The sequence below is a fragment of the Molothrus ater genome, chromosome 23 (assembly GCF_012460135.2).
Source record: "Molothrus ater isolate BHLD 08-10-18 breed brown headed cowbird chromosome 23, BPBGC_Mater_1.1, whole genome shotgun sequence".
NCBI classification, from domain to species: Eukaryota; Metazoa; Chordata; class Aves; order Passeriformes; family Icteridae; genus Molothrus; species Molothrus ater.
The window spans coordinates 6,158,730-6,182,420 of NC_050500.2; the positions used below are offsets into that span (position 1 = coordinate 6,158,730).

The 23,691-nt window shown below is 56.4% G+C and overlaps 2 protein-coding genes across 3 annotated transcripts; both read left to right on the top strand.

Annotated features, from left to right (window-relative positions):
* The first annotated feature begins 1,628 nt into the window (after nt 1-1,628).
* On the top strand, nt 1,629-18,130 carry SZRD1 (SUZ RNA binding domain containing 1). 2 transcript variants are annotated; one of them, XM_036396372.1, is made up of 4 exons: nt 1,629-1,727; nt 12,456-12,505; nt 14,488-14,742; nt 16,141-18,130. In XM_036396372.1, the coding sequence occupies exons 1-4, from the start codon at nt 1,677-1,679 to the stop codon at nt 16,241-16,243; spliced, it is 459 nt and encodes a 152-aa protein (XP_036252265.1). In that variant the 5' UTR covers nt 1,629-1,676; the 3' UTR covers nt 16,244-18,130. The 2 variants fall into 2 exon arrangements, with proteins under 2 accessions (XP_036252265.1, XP_036252266.1); XM_036396373.1 differs by having other exon boundaries at nt 14,491-14,742.
* Nucleotides 18,131-18,990: 860 nt separating this feature from the next.
* Nucleotides 18,991-23,640, top strand: NECAP2 (NECAP endocytosis associated 2). The gene is made up of 8 exons (XM_036396241.1): nt 18,991-19,133; nt 19,982-20,082; nt 20,162-20,266; nt 21,074-21,155; nt 21,690-21,798; nt 22,149-22,311; nt 22,431-22,506; nt 22,801-23,640. The coding sequence occupies exons 1-8, from the start codon at nt 19,033-19,035 to the stop codon at nt 22,847-22,849; spliced, it is 786 nt and encodes a 261-aa protein (XP_036252134.1). The 5' UTR covers nt 18,991-19,032; the 3' UTR covers nt 22,850-23,640.
* Nucleotides 23,641-23,691: the final 51 nt, after the last annotated feature.

Sequence of the window (23,691 nt, forward strand, 5' to 3'; positions counted from 1 at the left end):
TGGGATGTCCCAGGTGCCACGTGCAAGGCAGGAATAACCCAGGAGGAGCCATAGGAGGTGTCCCATGTGGCCTGTGCAGGGCTGGGATAACCCAGGAGGAGCTGTAGGATGTCCCAGGACTGGGATAACCCGGGAGGAGCCATGGGATGAGTCCCAGGTGCTCTGTGCAGGACTGGGATAACCCAGGGACACATCTGGGGTTTGTCCCCCAGCAGTTGAGCTCCCCTGGGGTGTGACACCGCCATCAATGCTTCATTTCCAACGGATCCCACCCGATTTTTTGGGGTGCTCGGGGTCAGACATGGCTGGGAGGGGGATTTTTTACAGCAGGATGGAAGGAAACGTCCCAGGGAACGCCGCTGGAATGCTGGAAAGGATGGAGCCAACCATGCCAGGCTCTGGCTGCTGGAAAACTCAGCTCCTGTTGCTTCTGGAAGAACCCCAGAGCACGGGCAGGAACAGCCCCAGGCTGCTGCAACTTCTGGAGGGGAAACGCCAAATCCCACCCAAAGGAGCTGAAATCCAAGGATTTAATGCCCATGGAGCACTGCACAACCCCCAAACCCCCTCCAACAGTTCCACCTTGGATAAACAGCCCCCCAAAATCCACTTGTGGGGCGTCCGGAGGTCTCATGCCCAAATTTTGGGCTTGGCAGGGGAGAGGCTCAGATTCAAGGGCAGACCGCAGGGATAGGGATTTGTTTTAGCTGGAGATGTTTTTAGGAGTCCAGTCGCCATCTGCTGGCAAACTCTGGCTCTTGGGTGGGAATCTGGGGAAAAGTTCAGGATTTAAGGGCAGGTTCCCGAACTCCCTGTGTGAAAATCGTGGGGTTTTTAGGGTGCTGAAGGGGCAGTTAATTTTTGAGGGATGAAAAAGAAATGCAAATCCCAATCTCTCAAAGGAGAACATTGGAGTGGTGAATATTTTGGATATAAATGAGAAAGGTTTAAGAAATTATGGGGACTTGGGGAATTTTGGATGTTTCTGAAGGCTGGAGCGGATCCTTGTGCTCCATGAGCTTTAGGCTTAAATGAAGAGGCACGAATTGGCTGGAAGGACACACGGACACCTGGATATCTGCAGGAGGAACCAGAGACTGGACTGGTGGCTGAAATAACTTAAATTTGGAGAGAGATTTGTCCAATAACCCAAAATTAGGTGAAAACGCCTCAAAATTAAGAGAAAACACCCTAAAACTAAGAGAAAAGACTCGAAAATTTAAGGGAAAACAAAACTATAGAAAAACAAACAAAAATGCCTGAACATTAAGAGAAAGCACACCAAAATCAAGGAAAATCACATCAAAATTAAGGGAAAACTCCTCAAAATTGTGGAAAGCACACCAAAATCAAGGAAAAACACATCAAAATTAAGGGAAAACTCCTCAAAATTGTGGGAAAACACACCAAAATTAAGAGAAAATATCTCAAAAGGAAATCACGCCCAAACTGAGGGAAAACACCTCAAAATTTAAGGAAAACACAAAAATTAAAGGAAAACGCCTCAAAGCCCCGCCCTGAGCCGGGTCCTCCCGGCCGCCAGGGGGCGCTGTGGGGCCCCGCCCCGCCGCCGCTTCCCGCCCTTTCCGCGCGCTGCGCGTGCGTTGCCGGGCGCGGGCCGGCGGGCGGCGCGCGCATGCGCGGGCGCGCGGGCCCGGCGGCGGACGGGAATTAAAATGGAAGATGAGGAGGTCGCGGAGAGCTGGGAGGAGGCGGCCGACAGCGGGGTGAGGGCGGCGGCGCGGGCCGGCATGGCGGGCCCGGGGCGCCGGGGGGGCGCGGGCAGGCAGCGCGGCGCTTCTTGAGGAGGCGTCGGGACGCGTCCGGCGGCGCGGTGGCACCGCGGCGCTGCTAGGCCTCTTAAAGAGACCGCGGCCTCGCTCGGCGCGGGGGGCTGCGGATTGCCCCCAGCCCCGCTGCTCGCCGGTTCTTCGGTCCCGCTTTAGGTCCCTCCTCGGAGCGGCTCCCTGCCCGTCCTCCGGCCCCCCGTGTGCTCCTCGGTGTCCAAACCCCCCTCGGCGCGGCGGGGCTGCGGCCGCGGGGGCTCGGCGGGGTCGCGGCCCAGCCCCGCGGGAAGCTCCGCTGGCCGGGGGGGTGGAGCAGGAGGGGCGAGCAGAGCCAAAATGTGCGAGCCCGGCATGGCGGTGACCCTGGCGGGCTCTGGGGGCAGCGGGCGCACACCCGAAGGCCTTTCCCCCCGATCGGAACGTGCTCCGTCACTCGCGCAGAACGGGGAGAGTCCCAGCCCGGCCCCTGGGGCTCGGCCCCGCTTCAGCAGCGGCTTCGGGGCTGGATGGGCACCGTGTGTGTCACGCTCGGGGACCCCGAGGGCTGCGAGTGCTGTGCTCGCAGATCAGCCCTGCCTCAGCAGCAGTGTGGGCGGGCGCGCTGCTCGCAGCGAGGGGAAACTCCGCCGGGCAAACTCTGCTTGTGGCGAGTTCCTCGGGGTCGGGGGGATCAGAGGGCAGCGGGACCTCCGGACGGGGCCTCGGCGAGGAGCCTGGACGCCACTGTGGGCAAGGGATTGGGTTACACCTGGCCAGAGCCAGGGGAGCAAAATAGAGCCTGTAATTGAATGCCCGAGAGGGGCCGGTGCCAGGCTGGCAGCGCAGCCGCTCGCCCGCCCCTCGTGCCCGGCTCGGAGATAATTCCAGCGCTCCATGAAGGGACACGGCTGGAGCCTCGGGAGCCCATGACTGTGGCCTTGAGTAATGGTTTAAAATGGTCCTGATGCTCCAATCCTGCCATGGAGCGTCCTCCCAGTTTGTCCTTCCTGATGGTACCTCCCAGGTGCTTTTCCTTAGAAGGAGAAATCCCTGTCACTTGTCCTTTCTCACACCCATTTCCAGTCCAAACTGCTGTGCTCGTAACCTCAGGGGTGCTTGTGCTGGTGAGCAGGGAAAACAGGGAGATTCCCTGGGGAATCACACAATCGTTGGGGTAGGAAAAGCCCTCCAGGACCATTGAGTCCTCCCTGTGCCCAGTCCTCACCTTGTCCCCAGCCCAGAGCACTGAGTGCCAGCTCCAGGCCTTCCTTGGACACCTCCAGAGATGGGAACCCCAAACCTCCCTGGGCAGCCTCTGCCAAGGCCTGAGCACCCTTTCCATGGGGAAATTCCTCCTTGTGTCCAACCTGAGCCTGCCCTGGCCCAGCCTGAGGCCGTTCCCTCTGCTCCTGTCCCTGTTCCCTGGGAGCAGAGCCTGATCCCCCCGGCTGTCCCCTCCTGTCAGGAGCTGTGCAGAGCCACAAGGGCCCCCCTGAGCCTCCTCTTCTCCAGGCTGAGCCCCTTCCCAGCTCCCTCAGCTGCTCCTGTAGGCCTGGCAGGAGGAGCAGCTGCTGTTGCAGTTGTTAGGCTCTGTATGCCTGAGGAGCAGTTGGAGGGGTGTGGGAAGCAAGTGCCTGTGCAGGCTGGGAGAGGGGCAGGAGCTGCCCTGGGCCATCCCTGAGGGTCAGGAAGGGGATCTCACTCTGTGCCTGGCAGGAAGGAGCCCTGGAGCTGCTGGTGGTGCCGGCAGGAAGTGGATGCTGACAGGATGGGTCACAGGAGAGCTCAACCTCCCCTTGTCCCATGGTTCTTGTGGTCCTGATGGATGCTGCTGCAGCTGGGGACGTTCAGGTGTCCCAAAGTCACAGCCACAGGAGGCAGCAGGTGGGCACAGAGCAGCGAGGGCAGGAGGAGGCTCTGCTGTAGCACCAGCAGCAGCTGCAGCTCCTCCTGAGGGACAGCTCTGATCCCTGCCTGTGAGCAGGGACAGGAGCCAGGGAGGGGCTGGAGCTGGGCCAGGGGGGTTTGGGTTGGAGATCAGGAAAGGCTCTTCCCCAGAGGGTGCTGGGCACTGCCCAGGCTCCCCAGGGAATGCTCCCAGCCCTGGGGCTGCCAGAGCTCCAGGAGGGCTTGGACAGGCTGGGATTGTTGGGGTGTCTGTGCAGGGCCAGGGCTTGGATTTGATCCCTGTGGGTCCCTTCCAGCTCAGGACATTCCCTGATTCTGTGATTTTCTTCCATGCAAGGCAGCACGAGGTGGATCCCAGCATACAGGAACAGGGTTTGGCAGTCCTGGTTGGTGCTCAGGAGGAGGCTGCAGCAGAGCAGAGAGACACCAGGGAGCAGCTCAAACACATCCTGCTGTGACAGGACACAGGGAATGGGCAGGGTTAGCTGGGATATTGGGCAGGAATTGTTCCCTGGCACAGGGTGCCCAGAGCAGCTGTGGCTGCCCCTGGATCCCTGGCAGTGCCCAAGGCCAGGCTGGACATTGGGGACAGTGTCCCTGCCCATGGCAGGGGTGGCACTGGGGGAGCTTTAAGGTCCCTTCCAACCCAAACCATTCTAGGATTCTGTGATGCTGATACTTCCCACTGTTGGATGCCTGAGTTATTTAATTTTTTTAGACCCTTCAGCACATGAGGGAACGGTAGAGATGCAGCAGGAGATCCATGGTAGGTTTTATGGGATACATTATCTGTGTCCTAGCATGTAATTTTTTAATATTCCACCCACAGGGTGTTCCTTGGGAAAGCAAATACATCAGATTTTTAGTTCTGGGGGTTTTTGTTTCTAGCTTTTGGTGAGGCTGAGAACTTCTGCTCAAGGCCTTAAGGAAGGTTTGTCAGCAAGAGGCAGCTCTGGGCTGAGCAGAGTTCCCATGGCCTCCTAATTAAAATTCACCTCATTTTTCTCTTGCAGCTCTCCCAAATCAGGCACCAGGAAAATCTTACTAGGTTGAAGAAAACCCCCAAAAACCCAAGCCAGCTCGGTTTGGTCAGTCAGGGAGCTGTGGAACAAATCCTGGTGGTGTTTGGTTGTTCAGCATGGCCTCTGTTTGTGTTTTGCTCTTGTGCCATCGGGACTGCCCCAGACACGGAGCAGCTCCTTGGGAATGTGCCACCCATGAGTGACCATGGCAGGCAGGGCCCCTGTCCCAGGGCCACAGGGTGCAGCAGAGCTCCGTGGGTCCTCTGGGTCATTGTCACCTCCCTGGTGTCCAATTAGAGCCCTGGAATGTCTGTGGAATGGGGAGTTACAGATGGAAACCAGGCCGTGAGTAAAGTCTGATTTAGGAGTAAGGGTGGGAAGGGCTTCAAAGGCCAGTCTGGGTCAGAAAACACTAATGAGCCTTAATTCCTGGTTTGTTTTTGTGTGGTGTTGTGTGGCCCAGCTGACAAACACAAATGAGAGGTCAGTTGATGACACTCAGGCCTGTTTGCCTGGCTAAACCAATAATTAAATGTTAGATGGGAAGCTGGGCTCCAAAACTGGAGTGTATCCATGGTCATGGGTGATCCTCAGCTTGGAATTGGTGCTTGGCAGGTGGATTCATTGGTTACTCATTTGCCAGCTAAAACTGGAGTGCGTCAGAGTCTTAATCATTGATTTCAGGTCAGAATCTCTTTCAGTTTCATCCCAAGGGAGGAGACAGCTCTGATCCCTGCCTGTGAGCAGGGACAGGAGCCAGGGAAGGGCTGGAGCTGGGCCAGGGGGGTTTGGGTTGGAGATCAGGAAAGGCTCTTCCCCAGAGGGTGCTGGGCACTGCCCAGGCTCCCCAGGGAATGCTCCCAGCCCTGGGGCTGCCAGAGCTCCAGGAGGGCTTGGACAGGCTGGGATTGTTGGGGTGTCTGTGCAGGGCCAGGGCTTGGGTTTGGTCCCTGTGGGTCCCTTCCAGCTCAGGACATTCTGTGGTTCCCTGCAGGTCAAACATTACTCTGGCAATCCTAAACAGGTTAAAATCCCATGGAATTAACCTCCTTGTGTGTCTTTTTCCCCCTGGAGTTTGCAGACTGAGCTCCCAGCTGCTGCCTGCAGCCCCTCCAGTGTCCCCACTGATCCCAGCTGTGTCCCTGGGAGGGGAGAACCTGCCCTGTGTCCTGTGATTGGCCACTCTGGGTGGATGGAGCAGCCAGAGGCTGGGAATGCACTTTGGCCTGGCCTGGGGGCTGTCCCCAGCTTGTGTCACAGCGCTCAGGGAGGACGGGGCACCTGAGGTGCCAGAATGTCTCCTGTCTGTCCCACGTGAGGGTGCCATGGGTGTCACCTGCCAGGCTCTGGGTCACTGCATCTGAAGGTGTCAGCTCCTGTCACTTGGAGGTGCTCAGTGGGGTTGAAGTTCAGGCAGAAAGGAAATATCTTGGAGTGTGACACTGTGACCTCCCTGTGCTAATGACTGCTGTGGGCAGAGGCCACACGGACGAGGTTGGGCTGTGCAGGAGCTGTGTCCGTGAGGAAAATTGGGTTTTGGGGTCAGGGCTGTGAGGGAATCCCAGAGTGGTTTGCAGGGACCTTAAAGCTCATCCCATTCCATGTCCTGCCACGGGCAGGGACATCTTCCAGTGTCCCAGGCTGCTCCAAGCCCCAATGTCCAGCCTGGCTTTGGGCACTGCCAGGGATCCAGAGCTGCTCTGGGCACCCTGTGCCAGGGCCTGCCCACCCTCACAGAGAACAATTCCTAATTCCCAATATCCCATCCATCCCTGCTCTCTGGTAGTAGAAGCCATTCCCTGTGTCCTGTCCCTCCATCCCCTGTCCCCAGTCCCTCTCCAGCTCTCCTGGAGCCCCTTCAGGCCCTGGAATGGCTCTGAGCTCTCCCTGGAGCTTCTCCTCTCCAGGTGAGCATTCCCAGCTCTCCCAGCAGAGCTGCTCCATCCCCCTGATCCCCCTGGAGCCTCCAGCAGCTCCAGCTCCTCCCTGTGCTGGGCCAGGGCTGGGGCAGCTCTGCAGGTACTGAGGGTCTCAGAATCCCCCCTCCCCTGCTGCCATGAGCCCAGGATGGATTTGGACTTCTCACATCAAAAAGATTTGGGGCAAACTTTCACCAAATGTTTGCTTTAGGTGCTGTAACAGATCCAAAAAAGTCTTGAAACTGGGAATGGAAGTTTCTGTTTCTGCTGCTTGGTGTTGCATGGGCAGAGGGAGGTTTTTGGTAAGAAATGGGAGGTTTGGAGGTTGGGAATGAACAGGGGGAAGTGAGGGTTGGTTTGGGGATTCTGCAGCAAGGGAGAAGGAGCTGCTGCCCCATTGAGTGCTTCCCCCAGCCCTAAAAATCCGTGCTGGGAATGTCCTGTGGCACTGCCAGGCTTGTTCCCAAAAATGCTCCGTGTCCTCAGTGCCTGGTGCTGAGGAGCAGGATCTGCCATGGAGACACAAACCCCTGGGGCTGTCCTGGGCTGCCACTGCCAGGCCTGAGCCTGGCAGAGCGACTGGGAGGACTGATTAATGCAGCAGGCTGATCCCCAGTAGCCTCAGGAACTGGAGAGTTGCAGTAATTAATAGATTAATTTCGCTTTGGAGGAGAGAAATAGGTGGGTAAGGAGGAGATCAGGGACTGCCCACGTCTGTTCTTTCCTGAGGGTGTTTTGGGAAGCAGTTCCAGGTTCAGGTCCCCATCAACAGCTCTGCTGACCTCACATCTTAAAACTTGCTTTTATTTCCTAAAGAAAGGAACATCAGCCAGGCTTTGGAGTTTGTCAGGAATTGCCAGAGCAGCCAGTGGTGCTGTGAGGAGCAGACAAGGCTGTGGTTTTGGGAGGATCCAGCTCCAGCTGAAATTCACTTGTTCTGGGGTTTGACATTCCATGTTATTGGGGTGAGAAGGGGTAGAAGGTTGTGCTGGGAGCAGATACAGCAGAGAATGTGGTTAATGGTTTTCCAGAGCTTTGGAATGTTACCAGAGATCCAGGAGAGCACCAGGACTGCTGCCCTGTGCTCCAGTAGGGATCTCCCCTGGATTTCTGCAGAGGACTTTTGGAGCAAGAGGGGAGATACCACCTGGTGTAAGTGATTGACACCAAGTCTCTGCCTTCCTCACACCTTCAGTGGAGCTCACTCACTCACCTTGGGGTGAAAAGCAGCCAGAGGGAGCTGCCAGTGTTTGCTGTGCTTGGAGGGTCCCTGCTGGCAGGGATGGGGACAGTGCTCACAATGTGTGTGTCCAGGGCACTGCCTGTATTCCCAAATGTGTATTTCCAATAGGTTTCTGGCCAGCAGCGTGGCTGGCTCAGGCCCCTGTGCTTCCCAATATTCTGGATTTGCCTGGGAATGTGCCTCCATCCCCTGGAGGGCTGTCCCTTCCTGAAGGATGCATTCCTGGGGTGCTGAGAGTCTCCAGCTCACCAGGAGCACCCCCAAGGTGTCAGCTGAATTGCTGGGTGGCTCTTTGGGATACCACGCCACAGGAATGTGGGATCTGAGCAGCAGCTTCGTGTCCTGGGGTCCATGTCTGCATTCCAAGGGGGGCTATGGATCCTGTTGGCTGTTTTCCTCAGGGTAGGGGTAGGAAGGGTGGCTGTGGTGGGGCTGGAGCTCAGTTTCCATGACGTCCTTGTCCACAAATGCAGCCTAAATGTCAGAGAACAGAATCTTCTTCAGGCTGTTTGTTTGGGTCCTGTTTGGCATCCACAAATAATAGCCCTAAAAATAGGCTGGTGAGATTCCTTCCTAATCTTTGGGGAGGGGGTTTTGCACAGGGATGTGAAGCAGGCTTGGTTTTTGGTGATGCAGATAAGTTTGTGTGGGAAGGGGGAGCTGGAAGAGCCCCCCTCAGGTGAAGGACACCTGGGGTTTGTCCACAGTGACCTGTCCAGCTCCTCAGATGCCCCATCCAGCTGTCTCTGCAGACAGTTCATGCCTGTGGTGCTTGTAGTGCCTCTGGCACTTGCCCTCAGAGTCAGCTCCTAATTTTATCTCCTTACCCACACGGTGACAGCCAGCGTGACACAGCAGAGGAGAGGGGGTGACATCAGCAGACGGATGGATCCATGAGGAGCAGCAGCAGGGATTTGATTTTAATTAAAAATGAGCACTGCCAAGGTGATTCTGCTTTTAAATTGGTGCAGTGATCCCTGTCACGAGCTGTGAGGCTGCTCAGGGCTGGGGCTGTGTCTGCACGTGGTGTTCAAACACTCCATTCCTACAATTCCAGACATCCTAGTAATGAGCACTGAGCTGCCTGGAAAATGCAGAGTCAGTGCCTGTGTTTAGAAGAAAACACAATTTCTGACACACCAAGAGGTGTGTGAGGTGGGGAGCTGCTTTTGGCCATCTGTTTAAACACAAAAGGAGATTTTTCCTTCCCAAAAGTTCAGTGGATGTCTGGAGGCAGCTGGAATCCCCTCAGCAGTGCCAGGAATTCTGTAGATCCTGCAGTGGTTGGGGTGGGTGTCATTGCTGTCAGGGGTTGGTTTCTGTTATTCTGCCAAGGTCCCTGCGTGTGGAGGAAGCCTCGTGTTCTGCAGGGAGCACAGTGCTCCCATCAGCTGCTGAGGCTGGAATTTAGGGGATATTTTACTGCTCCTGGCTTTGCTCCCTGTGCCAGGCTGGTGTGGGCACAGGCCCAGGGCAGGGCCAGGCCCCTGTGCTGAGGCACCTCCAGTCCTGGACCCCTCAGTTCAGGAAGGACCTGGAGGGGCTGGAGCGTGTCCAGGGATGGGAATGGAGCTGGGGAAGGGGCTGGAGCCCCAGGAGGGGCTGAGGGAGCTGGGCAGGGGCTCAGCCTGGAGCAAAGGAGGCTCAGGGGGCCCTTGTGGCTCTGCACAGCTCCTGCCAGGAGGGGACAGCCGGGGGGGCCGGGCTGTGCTCCAGGGAACAGGGACAGGAGCAGAGGGAACGGCCTCAGGCTGGGCCAGGGGAGCTCAGGGTGGACATCAGGAGGAGTTTCCCCATGGAAAGGGGGCTCAGGCCTTGGAACTGCCCAGGGAGGTCTGGAGTGCCCATCCCTGGAGGTGGCACTCACCAGGCTGGGGACAGGGTGGGCTCAGTGATCCAAGGTCTTTTCCAGCCTCCATGACCCCGTGTGATCCCTGGTGAGGAGCTCCCCAAGCACACAGCACTGGTTTATGGTCCAGGACCACGCGTTTGCTCCCTGACCACTGCCAGTTTTGGGGGTTTGGAGACGAAGGCACCAAGAATTTTGCTGGAAGTGACCTGCTCCAGAGTGGGAAAAGTGAAACAGGCTGTGAAGGAGTTGGGGAGGTTTTGAAGGATTCCTTGGAATAAGTTTTTGTGTTGAGCAGAGCAAAGGGCTTCATTTTTCTGTAGCAGGGGAGGCTGCAGGCTGTGGTTGGAGCGTGTGGGGCTGTCTGGCAGCGCTGGGGCTCGGTGACAATGCCATGAATCACCTGTTCTCAGGTGCTGAGGTGGAGGTGACACCCTGCAATTGCAGCATCTCCCAGTCACACCATGGCTGTGCAACCCTGGGGCTCAGCTCAGAGCCAGCAGAAGTGCAGGAACAGCCTCAGAGCTCAGCTCAGAGCCTCCAGCAGTGCAGGAACAGTCCTGAGCTCAGCTCAGAGCCCCCAGCAGTGCAGGAACAGCCTCAGAGCCCCCAGCAGTGCAGGAACAGCCTCAGAGCTCAGCTCAGAGCCCCCAGCAGTGCAGGAACAGCCCTGAGCTCAGCTCAGAGCCCCCAGCAGTGCAGGAACAGTCCCAGAGCTCAGCTCAGAGCCCCCAGCAGTGCAGGAACAGCCTCAGAGCCCCCAGCAATGCAGGAACAGCCTCAGAGCCCCCAGCAGTGCAGGAACAGCCTCAGAGCCCCCAGCAGTGCAGGAACAGCCCTGAGCTCAGCTCAGAGCCCCCAGCAATGCAGGAACAGCCCTGAGCTCAGCTCAGAGCCCCCAGCAATGCAGGAATGTGACTTTTGCCAGGCCACCTCTCCTCTGCTGGGAAGGAGGCAGTAGAGCAGAGCCTTCCCCAGGGCTGCCATGTGGCTTGTGACCCCTCTGTCCCAAAGTCCCAGCTGAGGGCTCAGCAGCCCTGTTTCTATTTGGAGTGAAATGGTTTGAGGAGCTCCTCAGTGTGTTTCCCCCCTTTCCACCCCGTTTTCCTGCTGTCTCTCTCCCCCGTGTGCTGAAGTATTTAATGGGGATATTCCAGGAGGGCCTGGGTGAACTCCTGGAGGCTGAAAATGTGGTTTCAAGACCACGACGACACCTGGGCTGGCTCAGTGAGGAGCCAACCCCTTCCCCTCATTTGGCTTCTGCTGTTTGCCACCAGCTGCTCCACGGCATCTCCATCCTCTGCTTTTGGGATATCCACTGCTTTTGGGGAGGGCAGGAGGCAGCTCTTACACATTTCCCTCCCTCCTGAGCAGCACTGGAATGGGACTTTCCTCCCTCCCAGTCCCCTTGAAGAGGAAGGAAGCTGCCTGCAGGTGTTTGCCCTCCCCAGGAGGCTCTGCCTTGTGAAGCTCTGCCTGGTTTTGTTACCTCCCAGGACAGGCTTGGGTGAGGAAACTCAACCTCCCACCCACCTTTCATCTTCCTGAAATGATTTATTCCCTTCTAGGTGGAGGCTGCCGTGGCCTGTATGACCAACAGCCAGCACTGTGGTTTGGCATCTTGTAGTGACTTGTGCTCCTTCCCTGCTCACAGGTCAGGGAATTTCTGTCCAAACCCGTTCCTTTCCCGAGCTGTGCCCGCTGTGGTTCCTGCAGGCAGCAGGGGGAAGCAGCCAGGCCTCAAAGCAGAGCAGCTGCCTCCTGCCACAAGTTTGGAATTTCCTTCTGTAGTGCCAGTTATCAGCTGGCTAAACTAGGACACTCTCAGGTAGTGTTTTCCCCCTTCCTTTGTGACTAAATCAAACACAAAAAGCTGCTTCGGAGCTTTCGTGAGGATCTAAAAATTGTGAGGATCTAAAAATACCGGCGGGGTTGGGGCAGGTCGCCTGCAGGGGGGTTGAAACCTGGCTTTGTCCTCCTCCTTAGCCGAGTTTTCTCTGTGATTGCTCTGGTTGCAACACCTGGCCAGCTTGGCAGAGGTGGCTGCCAGCCTCGGGCAGCGCTGACATGCTCAGACCCGGCTCTGTGGGTGATGAACGCGTCTCTCTGCCCATGGGTGACTCGCTGGTGACTGCAGGTGTGGAAAGGCAGGGAGCAGCCCAGGGAGGCTCCCTGGTGCGTGTGGGGCAGGGCAGGGCCTTTTCCTGGCAGGAATGTGGCCCTGCTGGCCAGCCCTGCCCCTGGCTCGGGGCTCTGGGCTCGGGGCTCAGCTTCCCTGGATCACCCTGGCTGTGGCCACTGCTGCTCCAATGCCCAGCAGGTTTGGCCTGATCCCTGCCTGGATCCAGGAGTGCCTTGCTGTGGAATTGCTGGGCAATTGCTGTGGGTTCTGTGGGGTTTTACCCTCACAGGTGGTTTTTTGCCAGCTGAGGTGGTTAAAATGAGCGATGAGCGCCCCGTGCCGGATCCACGGCCTGCTGTGGGTGTGCTGCTGGTTACAGCAAAATATTCCTGGTGGTTTGCTTTTCTCATGGGTTATCCATGGTGGCTTTGCTTTTCTCTGCCTCTTGATTCCCAAGTCATCCTCAGATGGAACCACACACTCCCTCCCCCCTTTACAGATCGGTATTTGGAACACTGAAATTAAGTGTGTGCCCAGACAGGCTCAAACTCCGACCTCCAAACTGAGATTGGTCTTCATTTTAATAAAAAACTTTGTGGTTTTACTTTTCTCTCCTTCTTTTCAAGGAAATAGACAGACGGTTGGAAAAGAAGCTGAAGATCACACAGAAGGAAAGGTAAAATCCTGATTTTCCTGAGGTGCTGTTGGGACAGCTGAGGGCCTGGGGAGTGGGAGCAGTGGGGAAACAGCTTCAGACTGAGCGGGGAGCGCTGGGTTGGGGTTGAGAGCCAGGGAATCCCTGTCTCCGTGCCACTAGGTGGCCCTTTGGAGCCGCGGGAGAAAGCTGAGAGTGCTCTGATTTCAGAGCCGGCTCCTCCAGACTGGATGAAGCTCCAGCTTGGGGGAAGCCATGTGAGAAAGAAAGAGGGGAAGAAATGGGTGAGTCAGGTAATCCCAGCTCCTGGCTCTGGACTGACTAGCTGTGTCTTGCATCAGGGAGAATTTCTTTTCCTGCTTCCTTTGGGCCTGGGCAGGGCTGTGTTATTTTCTCCTACCAGAAACTTTTTTAATCGTTGCTGACGAGTCCTTTGTTGTTGGGTTTTTTCCCCTTTGATTATTAGAGAGACATGGGATTTATCCTCTGGGAGTTCCATGCAGAAAAGGGACTGTAAAACATTCAGATGGTGAGCTGGGGCCGAGGCTGGCTCTGAGGAGAGAAATGGCAGGGTTGGAGTGACAGGCTGGGTGTCCTGGTGAGAGGAGCCCTAGAAATCCTTGCAGGAAATGAAATCAAGGTGCTTATACCAATATCTTCTACTAGAAATGGTAAAGTGTCGCAGACATCTTTTATGAAAAATCCTTTCCTTAGGATTTTTCCTCCCGAGAAGCTGAGAGGCCTCAGGAACAAAATGTACCCAATGGTTATCTGCTGCTGTGGAATGCAACAGGTGCATCTGGGATTGGGCTCATGTGGTTGTTTCTAATTAATGGCCAATCACAGTCAGCTGGCTTGGACAGAGAGTCTGAGCCACAAGCCTTTGTTATCATTCTTTCCTATCCTATTCTTAGCCAGCCTTCTGAGGAAATCCTTTCTTCTATTCTTTTAGTATAGTTTTAATGTAATATATATCATAAAATAATAAATCAAACCTTCTGAAACAGAGTCAGATCCTCGTCTCTTGGCTCAACCTGAGACCCCTGTGAACACGGTCACAGTAAAGCTCTGCTGAAGGAACAGGAGCAGTCTCTGTTCCCGTTCCTTCAGCAGAGTTTAATGGTGTCACACACAGCAGGGACTGATTTTCCATCTCTTTCTGAGCTAATCCACTGCTCCTCTTTAGAGTTACAACTATAACAAGGCCTTTAATTATTCCAGGCTGCTCTTAATCACAGGAAGGCCATCCGAGCACGAGGAGTTCACACGCTGAGCTGTCACTCTGGTTTTTAAAGATTTTTTAAGCTTTTTAATGTTGACATTTTTGTAGTGAACTTTCTCACACACTTTTTGTAAATAACTCATTGTTTTGCATTCTTATATAGAAGAAGAGAAAGTTGATAAACTGTTGGTTTGACCAGTGTCATTGGAGAGGTGGCACTGCCACCCTCCAATCCACTGGCACTCTTGGAAAACTATAAATGTTAGAGTCAGAAAATAAACTTCCCTTTTTCCTTCACTGTGACTGTGGTCACAAGGGTTTTCAGGATGAAGAAGAGACAAGAATGTTGACTCCATGATCAGAAGGCTTGATTTATTATTTTATGATATATGTTACATTAAGACTATACTAAAAAGAAATAGAAAGGAAAAGGTTTCTTCAGAAGCTAGCTAAGCTAAGAATAGACAAGAATGAATAACAAAGATCTGTGTCTCAGAGCAAGAGCCAGCTCTGCCATGAGTGGTCAGTAAATCCAAACACCCACAGGAGACCAATCATGGGTTTACCTGTTGCATTCCACAGCAGCAGATAACCATTGTTTATTTTTGGTTGCTGAAACTGCAGCTTCTCACAAGGAAAAATCCTAGGAAAGGATTGTTCATGAAAGATGTCTGCGACACTTCACCTTAAGAACAGCAGTGTGCTCTTGTGTTTTTTCATGTCCTATAGCGACACCGGGCAGCAAACAAGCACCAACCCCTTGGGTTTTTTTCCCAAACAGCAGAAAGTCCAAATCTCCTCCCAAAGTGCCGATTGTGATCCAGGACGACAGCCTTCCCGCGGGGCCGCCGCCGCAGATCCGCATCCTGAAGCGGCCCACGAGCAACGGCGTGCTCAGCAGCAGCCACCCCGCCAGCCGCCCCGCCTTCCCCGTCAAATCGCTGGCACAGCGCGAGGCCGAGTACGCCGAGGCCAGGAAACGCATCCTGGGCAGCGCCAGCCCCGAGGAGGAGCAGGAGAAGCCCATCCTGGACAGGTGGGAGCAGCCCCCGTGGGCCTGGGGAGTTCCTGTCTGGCATTAGGGGGGGGTGGGCTGCTTGGGGAGTGCAGCAGGGCTGGCACAGAGAGAGGGGGGCTCTGTTAGAGCCTCAGCTAGGTGGGAGTGAGGGAAGTGCCTGGTAAGGCCGTAAACCATGGAATCATTGAGGGTGGAAGAGCCCTCCAGGATCACAGAGTCCAGCCATTGACTGGCACTGCTGTGTTCCCCATTAAATGTGTCCCTGTGCCACATCTGTGTGCCTTTGGAACACTTCCAGGCATCCAGTGGCAGCCACAGCTTCTCTGGGAGACCTGTGCCAGGGAGGAATTCTTCCCAATATCCAATCCATCCCTACCCTTTGGCAGTGGGAATCCATTCCCCCAGGCTCTCATCCAGAGTCCCTCCATCTTTCCTGTTGGCCCCTTCAGGCACTGGAAGGCCCCAGTTAGGTCACCCCAGAGGTTCTCTGTTCTAGGCTGACCAATCCCAATTCCCCCAGCCTTTCCTCACAGCAGAGCTGCTCCATCCCTCTGATCACCTTGGCAGGCTCCTTGGGACTTGTTCCATGTCCTTCCTGTGCTGGGGACCCCAGAGCACCTGACAGCATTCTTGTGGTGCAGGGGTTTCCCCAAGGCACTTGGAATTCCACACCTCATTCAGAATTCCACACCTCATTCGCCTGTCCCTGCTTCCGGTGTCCCCGTAGGCCCCAGCAGTGTCCCCGCAGGCTCAGTTCTGTCCCCCTCTGTCCCCGCAGGCCCCAGCAGTGCCCCGCAGGCTCAGTTCTGTCCCCTCAGGCTCAGCTCTGTTTCCTCTGTCCCTGCAGGCCCCAGCAGTGTCCCCGCAGGCTCAGTTCTGTCCCCCTCTGTCCCCGTAGGCCCCAGCAGTGCCCCGCAGGCTCAGTTCTGTCCCCCTCTGTCCCTGCAGGCCCCAGCAGTGTCCCCGCAGGCTCAGTTCTGTCCCTGAAGGCTCAGCTCTGTTCCCTCTGTCCCTGCAGGCTCAGTTCTGTCCCCACAGGCTCAGTTCTGTCCCTGCAGGTTGAGCTCTGTTCCCTCTGTCCCCGCAGGCCCCCAGGCTCAGTTGTGTTCCCTCTGTCCCCACAGGCTCAGTTCTGTTCCTCTGTCCCCGCAGGTCCCAGCAGTGCCCTGCAGGCTCAGTTCTGTCCCTGCAGGCTCAGCTCTGTTCCCTCTGTCCCCGCAGGCTCAGCTCTGTTCCCTCTCTCCCCACAGGCCCCAGCAATGTCCCTGCAGGCTCAGTTGTGTTCCCTCTGTCCCCGCAGGCCCCAGCAGTGCCCCCAGGCTCAGTTGTGTCCCCGCAGGCTCAGTTGTGTTCCCTGTGTCCCCACAGGCCCCAGCAGTGCCCCACAGGCTCAGCTGTCCCCCTCTGTCCCCGCAGGCCGCCGCGGATCTCGCAGCCCGAGGACAGCCGGCAGCCCAACAATGTGATCCGGCAGCCGCTGGGCCCCGATGGCTCGCAGGGCTTCAAGCAGCGCAGATAGAGGCGGAGGCGCCGTTCCGCCGGCACGGACACACGGACCCGGGCCAGGGGACCTCCCGGGGTGATTTGCACTGTGACCCTTTTGCTCTGCCCACTGTGACCTTCAGCCCCACGCACTGTGACCTCCCCTCTCCACCCACTGTGAGCGGCCGTTGCGGCAGGGCTGTCCCCCCGTGCGGCCGGGGGACACGAGGGGCCGTGCCGGACTCGGCCGGGCGCAGGGAGTCGTGCGTGTCCCACTCGGGTCGGAGCGAGCGCCAGCAATAACGTTTGTTGTACTCCAAACCTGGCATTTAAGGAAAAAAAAAAAAAAAAAAAAAAAAAAAAGATGGGAAGCCTCCCCAGCTGCACATGTTGTCCTCATCACTTCCAGAACGAGTTCTGTTTCCAAGGATTTTAGGTTCTTTTATTTGGTTTACTGTTTGTTTTCTGTATCTTGGATCGGCGGAGTGCGTGGGAAGGGTTTGAGCCATTTGTTAGAATCCAGAGAGGTAGCTGAGTGTTCCGAAGGGAATTCCAATGGATTTCCATGCATGTGATGGCTTGGGGATGACAAGCTCATGTTTCTCCTTCTCCATTTCCACTGCCATGGAAGCGAACTCCTGGATACCCCCAGGTACCTCGGAGTCGGACCCAGTTCACATCCTGCTCCTGTTAAAGCTTGGCTCCGATTCCCTGCTGGCTTTGAGGAGAAGCTTAAAACACATCCTTTTTGGGTTCTTTTGTGTTTGGGGAGAAGGGAATGCAGAGTGACCCCGTGCAAATGCCTGCTGTCTGGCCACGGAGGGCCGGGTGGTGAAGAATTAGGGAGATGTGAGGAGGAGGAGGAGGAGAGGCTGCGGCGCCGCTGCGGCTGTGACGTCGGGCAGTGGGATATCCCGAGGGGCCGGCCCGGCGGCGCAGGGACGGTACAAGCTCTCCTGGAATGGCAGACCTGGGAACCAGACCAGCCTTGGGGAAAGCCTGGATGATTCCCCCATCTCCCTGGAGGCAGCGAGGCTTCAGGGAAGGGATTGTCCTGCTCCAGCTCCTGGGAAGAGGACGGGGAGGCTGCTGCTCCCCAGGAATGGAGATGTTCCCCCCCTGGATGAAGCTGAGGATCACTCGATATCAAGGGATTGGATGAACACTAAATGCTCTTCCTGGAGGGCCAGGACCTGGAGACCTGGGTGGTTCCTGATGGATTCCTGCATCCGGGTGCTGCCTTCAGTGGGTTCGAGGGGGAACGAGCCAATCTTGACGTGCACGAAAAGCCCTGTGTGGAAATGAGGCTGAAATCCCACAGAAACGGGAAAATAGAAACTACCTGTGTATCCAACCCCCGGAACCTTAACCAGCTCCTCACAGCTGGTTCCGGGTGGGACGGGATTCCCCCAGGATTCCCCCTGGGATCCTGGGGACTTTTGGGGGATCTCACTCATCCCCTCAGCCTGGGGGCCGGGATGAGCTCCGGGAGGGAGCAGGAGGGAGAAGGCCGTCAGCAATAACTGTAGTCACTGCGCCTTTCCTTAATTATTCCTAAAAATAGCATCGAATAGCCAAAAACCTCCCAAATCTGCCGGATTTCTGGTGCCACATCGCTGCCTCCTCCGTGGCCAGCACCGAGATCCCAACTCCGGCACCGAAATCCCTTTTTCCAGCACTGAAATCTCCTTCTCCGGCCGCTCCTGCTGCGTCCCGGCGCCAGGACACGGTGCCCAGGACACGTCCCGCCCGCGGGCAGGGCTCGGCGGCGTTCCTGTGGGAAGCGCCTTCATCCCGAGGAGGGGGAGGATGGACGCGGTACCCGCGTGTTTCTGCCCCCCAAAAAACAAAAAAACAAAAAAAACGTGCGCCGGAAAGAAAACGTTTTATAAATTGTATTTTAAATAAATGTCTTTAAACTTTTCACGGCTTTATGGCTCCCTCCTTTTATCCCCGTGTCTGCCAGGGGAGGCTTAGTGGTGGCAGGTGTGTAAAAATCTGCCAGGAAGGTAAAATCTGGGAGCTTTTGCCCATAATTTCACCCAAACCCAGGGGATTTTACTCCATTTTTAGAGTGGTTGAGAGGAGTGGTCTGAAGAGGGTGGGAAGGGCAGTGCTCCAAGGGAAGATGTGGATCCCAAGTGTGGATGTGAGCGCTGCCTCTCCCTGGAGGAGAAACGCAAATCAGTTACTTGAACTCATTTAATCGAATGTGATTATTTTGTTGCTCTGTGCTGGGCTCCCCCCAGGTGTCGTGCTCCATAATGTCCATAGAAGGTGCTGGAACTTCCTGGGGTGAGGAATCCGGGAGCTCTGGCAGCTCCCACAGCCCCTGGCTCCCTTGAATTCAGATGATTTTTAACTAATTATTTAAAAAATAAATAATGCAACATATAATGTTAATAGAGAATATAGAAATATTAATATATAGAATAAACATAATAATAATAATATATATTATACAACCCAGTATCTAATACATACATTTTACATATCATATATATATCATAGAACATATAATACTATAATATATAGTATATAACTCTATAATAGAAATAGATAGATTTATAAATTTATAAAATTACTTGATTTATAAAAGCAGTTAAACCTGTCCGTTTCGTGGCTCGGAGCCCAGAGCCGGTTCCAGTTCCCGCAGCAAACTGGGACCGGTTCCCGCAGCGCCCTGCACCGGGTCCTCCTGCTCGCTAGGGGGCGCCGCGGGTGCGGAAGCGCCTCTCTCCGCCCCCTCCTGGGCGGCCTGAGGCACCACCGAGGCATCCCCGAGGTACCATCGAGGCGGCGGGGCACAGCGGCGGCGGGGCCGCGATGGCGGCGGAGGCGGAGGAGGAGTACGAGTCGGTGCTGTGCGTGAAGCCGGCAGTGCTCGTGTACCGGGTACCGCCGCGGGCCTCCAACCGCGGCTACAGGTGGGGCCCGCGCTCGCCCGCGGGGTGTCAGCGCCTCCTGGCGTGGGGGGGCTCGCCCCCTCCCTGCGGGGTTTGTGGGGTCCGCTCCTCATGAGGTGTGTGGGGTTTGTGGCTCCCAGAGGTGTTCGGGGTCTCTCCCTCCTCGTGGGGCAGGAAGAACTGCCCCTCATGGGGTATCTCAGCCCTTCGGTGTGAAAGCTCAGCCCCCGTGGGTTCCCTCAGGAGGTGTCTGTGCCCCCATCCCCACCCCACCGGGCTGTCTCCGTCCCCCCGTGTGTTTTGGGGTTCCCACCCCGTCAGTGACCCCCAGCCCAAGCCCGTCCTGCCACAGCTGCCTGTCCCTAACGCAACTTCGGCTCTGGAAACTCCGCGGAAAGGGAACCGAAACCTCCCGCGCAGCTCTTGCCTGCTCCCTGCCCAAACGCAGCAGCTGTTTTGGGGTGAAATGAGCCATTTTGTGACAAACGCCACTGTGCCCACCCTGGCCCTGCCAGCAGGCAGAGGAGCTCCATGGGTGCCCCGGGACAGCACAGGGACTGTGGGCGGCACGGGGGCTGTGGATGGCACAGGGGCTGTGGATGGCACGGGGGCTGTGGATGGCACGGGGGCTGTGGATGGCACGGGGGCTGTGGGCGATACGGGGGCTGTGGATGGTACGGGGGCTGTGGGCGGCACGGGGGCTGTGGGCGGCACGGGGGCTGTGGGTGGCACGGGGGCTGTGGGCGATACAAGGGCTGTGGATGGTACGGGGGCTGTGGATGGCACAGGGGCTGTGGATGGTACGGGGGCTGTGGGCGGCACGGGGGCTGTGGGAGGCACAGGGCTCAGGCTCCCCTCCTGCTCCCCAGGGCCGCGGAGTGGCAGCTGGACCAGCCGGCCTGGAGCGGCCGCCTGCGGATCACGGCCAAGGGCAGCACAGCCTTCATCAAGCTGGAGGACAAGAGCTCGGGTGAGGGGGATCGCGGGGCTCCGGGCGAGCAGCGCTGCGGGCTGGGCCCGGCGTTACCCGGCCCCTTGCTGTGTTCCAGGAGAGCTCTTTGCCCAGGCTCCTGTGGAGCAGTTCCCCGGGGTCGCTGTGGAGGGCGTGACGGACTCCAGCCGATACTTTGTCATCCGGATCGAAGATGGGAACGGTGCGTCCGGCACAGCCGCGGACCCCGCAGAGCCCTCGCTGCTCCTGCTCGGGAAGGATTCCTGCTTCCCATGGCGGAATGTTCCCTGCACGGGGGCAGAAGGAGGAGCTGCCTCCCTCCCACGGCTCTGACCTTGGCCAGGAAGAAAAACTCTTGGGTTTGGCTGCTCAGCGTTGGCAGGAGGATGCAGGAACACCCCCCTGCTGCCAGTTAATTAAAAAGCTGTTTGTACTGTGCAGCCAACGAGGTCAAACACCTGGAGATGCCTTTGGAGAAGGGAAGGCTCTGGAGTGACCTAATTGTGGCCTTCCAGTCCCTAAAGGGGCTCCAGGAGAGCTGGAGAGGAAGTGGGGATAAGGGCTGGAGGGACAGGAGGACACAGGGAATGGCTTCCACTGCCAGAGGGCAGGGATGGATGGGATATTGGGAATTAGGAATTGTTCCCTGTGAGGGTGGGCAGGCCCTGGCACAGGGTGCCCAGAGCAGCTCTGGCTGCCCCTGGATCCCTGTGTAAAAAGCTTCCGATTTTTTACCCTGGCAGTGTCCAAGGTTGGAAGGGGCTTGGAGCTACCTGGGATACTGGAAGGTGTCCCTGGCCATGGAATGGAATGAGATTTACAGTCCTTTCAACCCAAACCATTCTGGGATTCTGTGATCCCCAGTCCTGTGGCTCAGTCTCCAGTGTCCCAGCTCCCTCTGGAGGCAGCACCAGGCATGGGGCTGTGCAGAATGGGATATCCCATCCCATCCCATCCCGTCCCATCCCATCCCATCCCATCCCATCCCAATCTCCTCCTCCCTGCCCAGGCCGCCGGGCGTTCATCGGGGTTGGCTTTGTGGACCGAGGAGATGCCTTTGACTTCAACGTGGCCCTCCAGGACCACTTCAAGTGAGTTTGTGCCTCTCCCTGTGTCCTCTCAGCTCTGTTTTTGGCAGGTCTCCTCCAGTAGAGGTGGAGAAGTGGGAGCTGGGCTGGGCAGCTGTGGTGGGAAGAGGAGGGAACTTGCAGCTCTTCCTCTCTCCAGGATTTCCCAGCCTGAATCAGCAGCGTCCCAAACTGGGCTTCCCAAGTTCAAAACTGGGCATCCAAATTCTCACTCCAGATTCCCTAATTTACTTCCTCTGCTTCCTGTATCAGCTGTAAGGGACTGCCCTGAGGGGCTGCTCCAGCTGCTGGGGATGGTGGGGTTTTGGAATTTTGGGGTTTTGGGGAGGAATGGATGGACATGGTGCTGGCTGGGGGATCCATGGGGCTCCAGCAGCCGCTGCTGGGAATCTTCCCCTGGGTGCTCCCTCAGGTGAGGTCCCAGCTCACACCTTTGCAGAGCTGCTGCCACAGAGGGATGGTCCTCAGCAGGATTTATTTGTCTGGGGGAGCCTGGGGTGGGCTGTGTCTCCTTTTCCATGGATTTAATTCCCACAGGTGGGTGAGGCAGCAGAGCGAGCTGGCCCGGCAGGCCCAGGACCTGGAGCAGGGACCCAAACTGGATCTGGGCTTCAAGGAGGGACAAACCATCAAACTCAACATTGCTGTGAGGGCCTTTCCCAGCTGATTCCAGCTTTTCCTTTGGGTGCCACGAGGAAGCAGCAGCTCCTCCCTAAAATCCCTGGGCATGGGCTCAGGGCAGAGCCCGTGGGGATAACGCTGCCTGCAGGGATTTGCAGGGGTCGTGGTGCAATCAATTCCTGCTGCCAAAACCAGGCCTGTGGGATCTGGGGTAAAATCCACCCCTCCTGTGACCCCTTTGGGTGCACCAGCAGTGGGACATCACAGCAGTGCAGGATTTTATTCCCAAATTAAAACAATTCGTCTTCCAAGGTTTTCACACTCTGTCTCTGGATTTAAATGCGATCCCACCCAAACTTCCTGCTCTCCTTTCAGAACATGAAGAAAAAAGAAGGAGGGACAGGGAGCACCAGGCCACGTCCTGCAGGGCCTGGGGGCCTGAGCTTGCTCCCACCACCCCCTGGAGGAAAATCCAGCTCTGGGGAGCGCCCGGCCCCGCTCTCCACGCCTGCCCAGCTCCCAGGAACCCCCATCACAGGTCTGTGCTCACCCAGAGCTCCTGAGGGGCTGCTTCATCCATCAAAGGGGGGAGGCTGGGAATGAGAGTGGGAAATCACTCCTGCTGTTCTGTTTCCTCTCTTCCTGACTTTCTGACAGACTCCCTGTTGTCCTGGCCTCAGCCCACTGCTGCTCCTGCTGCTGATGTCTGGGGAGACTTTGCCAAAGCTTCAGGGTAAGCAGGAGAGGGATTTGGGGGGAGGTGGATGCCCCAAAACCGCCTGGTTTTGCTGGAAAACCCCACTGGGGTGGGGGCACTGCTCCATCCAGTCCCAGCTTTGGGGTTCAGAAGCGGTTCTGCCTCTGTGCTGCCAATTCCCTGAGTTTGGGTCCACGGGCACTTCTTCCTCTGCTGCTCCAGGAGAGTTTTGGGGTGCTCCTGGATGACCCATTTGCAGCCCACTTTCCTCCCTGGATGCCTTTACCATCTCTAAACACCCTTTTTTCCCCTGTTTTTCCCTCTCTCTAGGTCAACTGCCAGCCAGGCTCAGGGTAACGCTGGCTGGGTTCAGTTCTGATCCCACCTTCACTCACCTTTCCCCACGTGGTGCTGGGATCCTTAGGATTCTATGGGACCAAAGAAGCAGCCTCAGGACACCTCACTCCTGCCCTTCAACCCACCCAGTGCCAGAATGCTGGAATAAGTGCCTGAAGGAAACAGCCACGTGCCTTAAAACACTCCACACCCAGGATCCTGGGAGACCTTGGAGGCTTCTCCCTTGGGAAAATCCATCAGGTCCCTCCCTCTCCTTGGTAAGGAGGGAGAGCTCAGATTCTCCTCAGAGATTCCTCTGCCTTCTGCTCATGCTTTTGGGCTGGATCGATCCTTCCCTGGGCAAGGAGCATCCTCCTGGATCCACTCAAACCTTTCCCTGCCAGGATGCCAAGCACCACCTGGATTTTTTTCTGAGCACTTAACTGGGATGTGGGGAGCCTGATCCCGGCGTTTCCATGCTGAAATTCCTCATTTCCTACTCTGGGAAGTTTGTTTTTCTCCTCCTCTCTTTTGAAGACACGATTTTTTACTCATTTCCATGGACATTTTATTAAGGACAGAATGGAGCCAAGCTCTTGGACAGAGCTGGGGTTGAGATCCCTCTTGAAACAAATAAATATTTTCTTACCTATTTATATTAAGGCTTTTCCAAGTATGAAATCCCATTTATTTTTATCCAACCCTTTGGATTTTCCTTTCCATTTCCCACTGGATAATGGGCATTTTGCTTTCAGAGCTTTCCTCTGGGCCTGGCAGCGAACCCAGGTGAGAATGTAACGCTTCTGATTGAACAATAAAACGGTTTTGATGCCAGACTGGAATTTTTTTCTTCCCCTGGGCGGGCTCGGAGCAGCCAGGATGAGC

What these genes read in the sequence shown, in the direction of transcription:
- SZRD1 (XM_036396372.1), top strand. Translation starts at nt 1,677, where the DNA reads ATGGAAGATGAGGAGGTCGCGGAGAGCTGGGAGGAGGCGGCCGACAGC. An exon ending in AGGAGGCGGCCGACAGCGGG is followed by an intron (nt 1,728 to 12,455) that starts GTGAGGGCGGCG and finishes CTTCTTTTCAAG; the next exon opens with GAAATAGACAGACGGTTGGA. An exon ending in AAGATCACACAGAAGGAAAG is followed by an intron (nt 12,506 to 14,487) that starts GTAAAATCCTGA and finishes TTTCCCAAACAG; the next exon opens with CAGAAAGTCCAAATCTCCTC.
- NECAP2 (XM_036396241.1), top strand. Translation starts at nt 19,033, where the DNA reads ATGGCGGCGGAGGCGGAGGAGGAGTACGAGTCGGTGCTGTGCGTGAAG. An exon ending in CCATCAAACTCAACATTGCT is followed by an intron (nt 21,799 to 22,148) that starts GTGAGGGCCTTT and finishes CTCTCCTTTCAG; the next exon opens with AACATGAAGAAAAAAGAAGG. An exon ending in GACTTTGCCAAAGCTTCAGG is followed by an intron (nt 22,507 to 22,800) that starts GTAAGCAGGAGA and finishes CCCTCTCTCTAG; the next exon opens with GTCAACTGCCAGCCAGGCTC.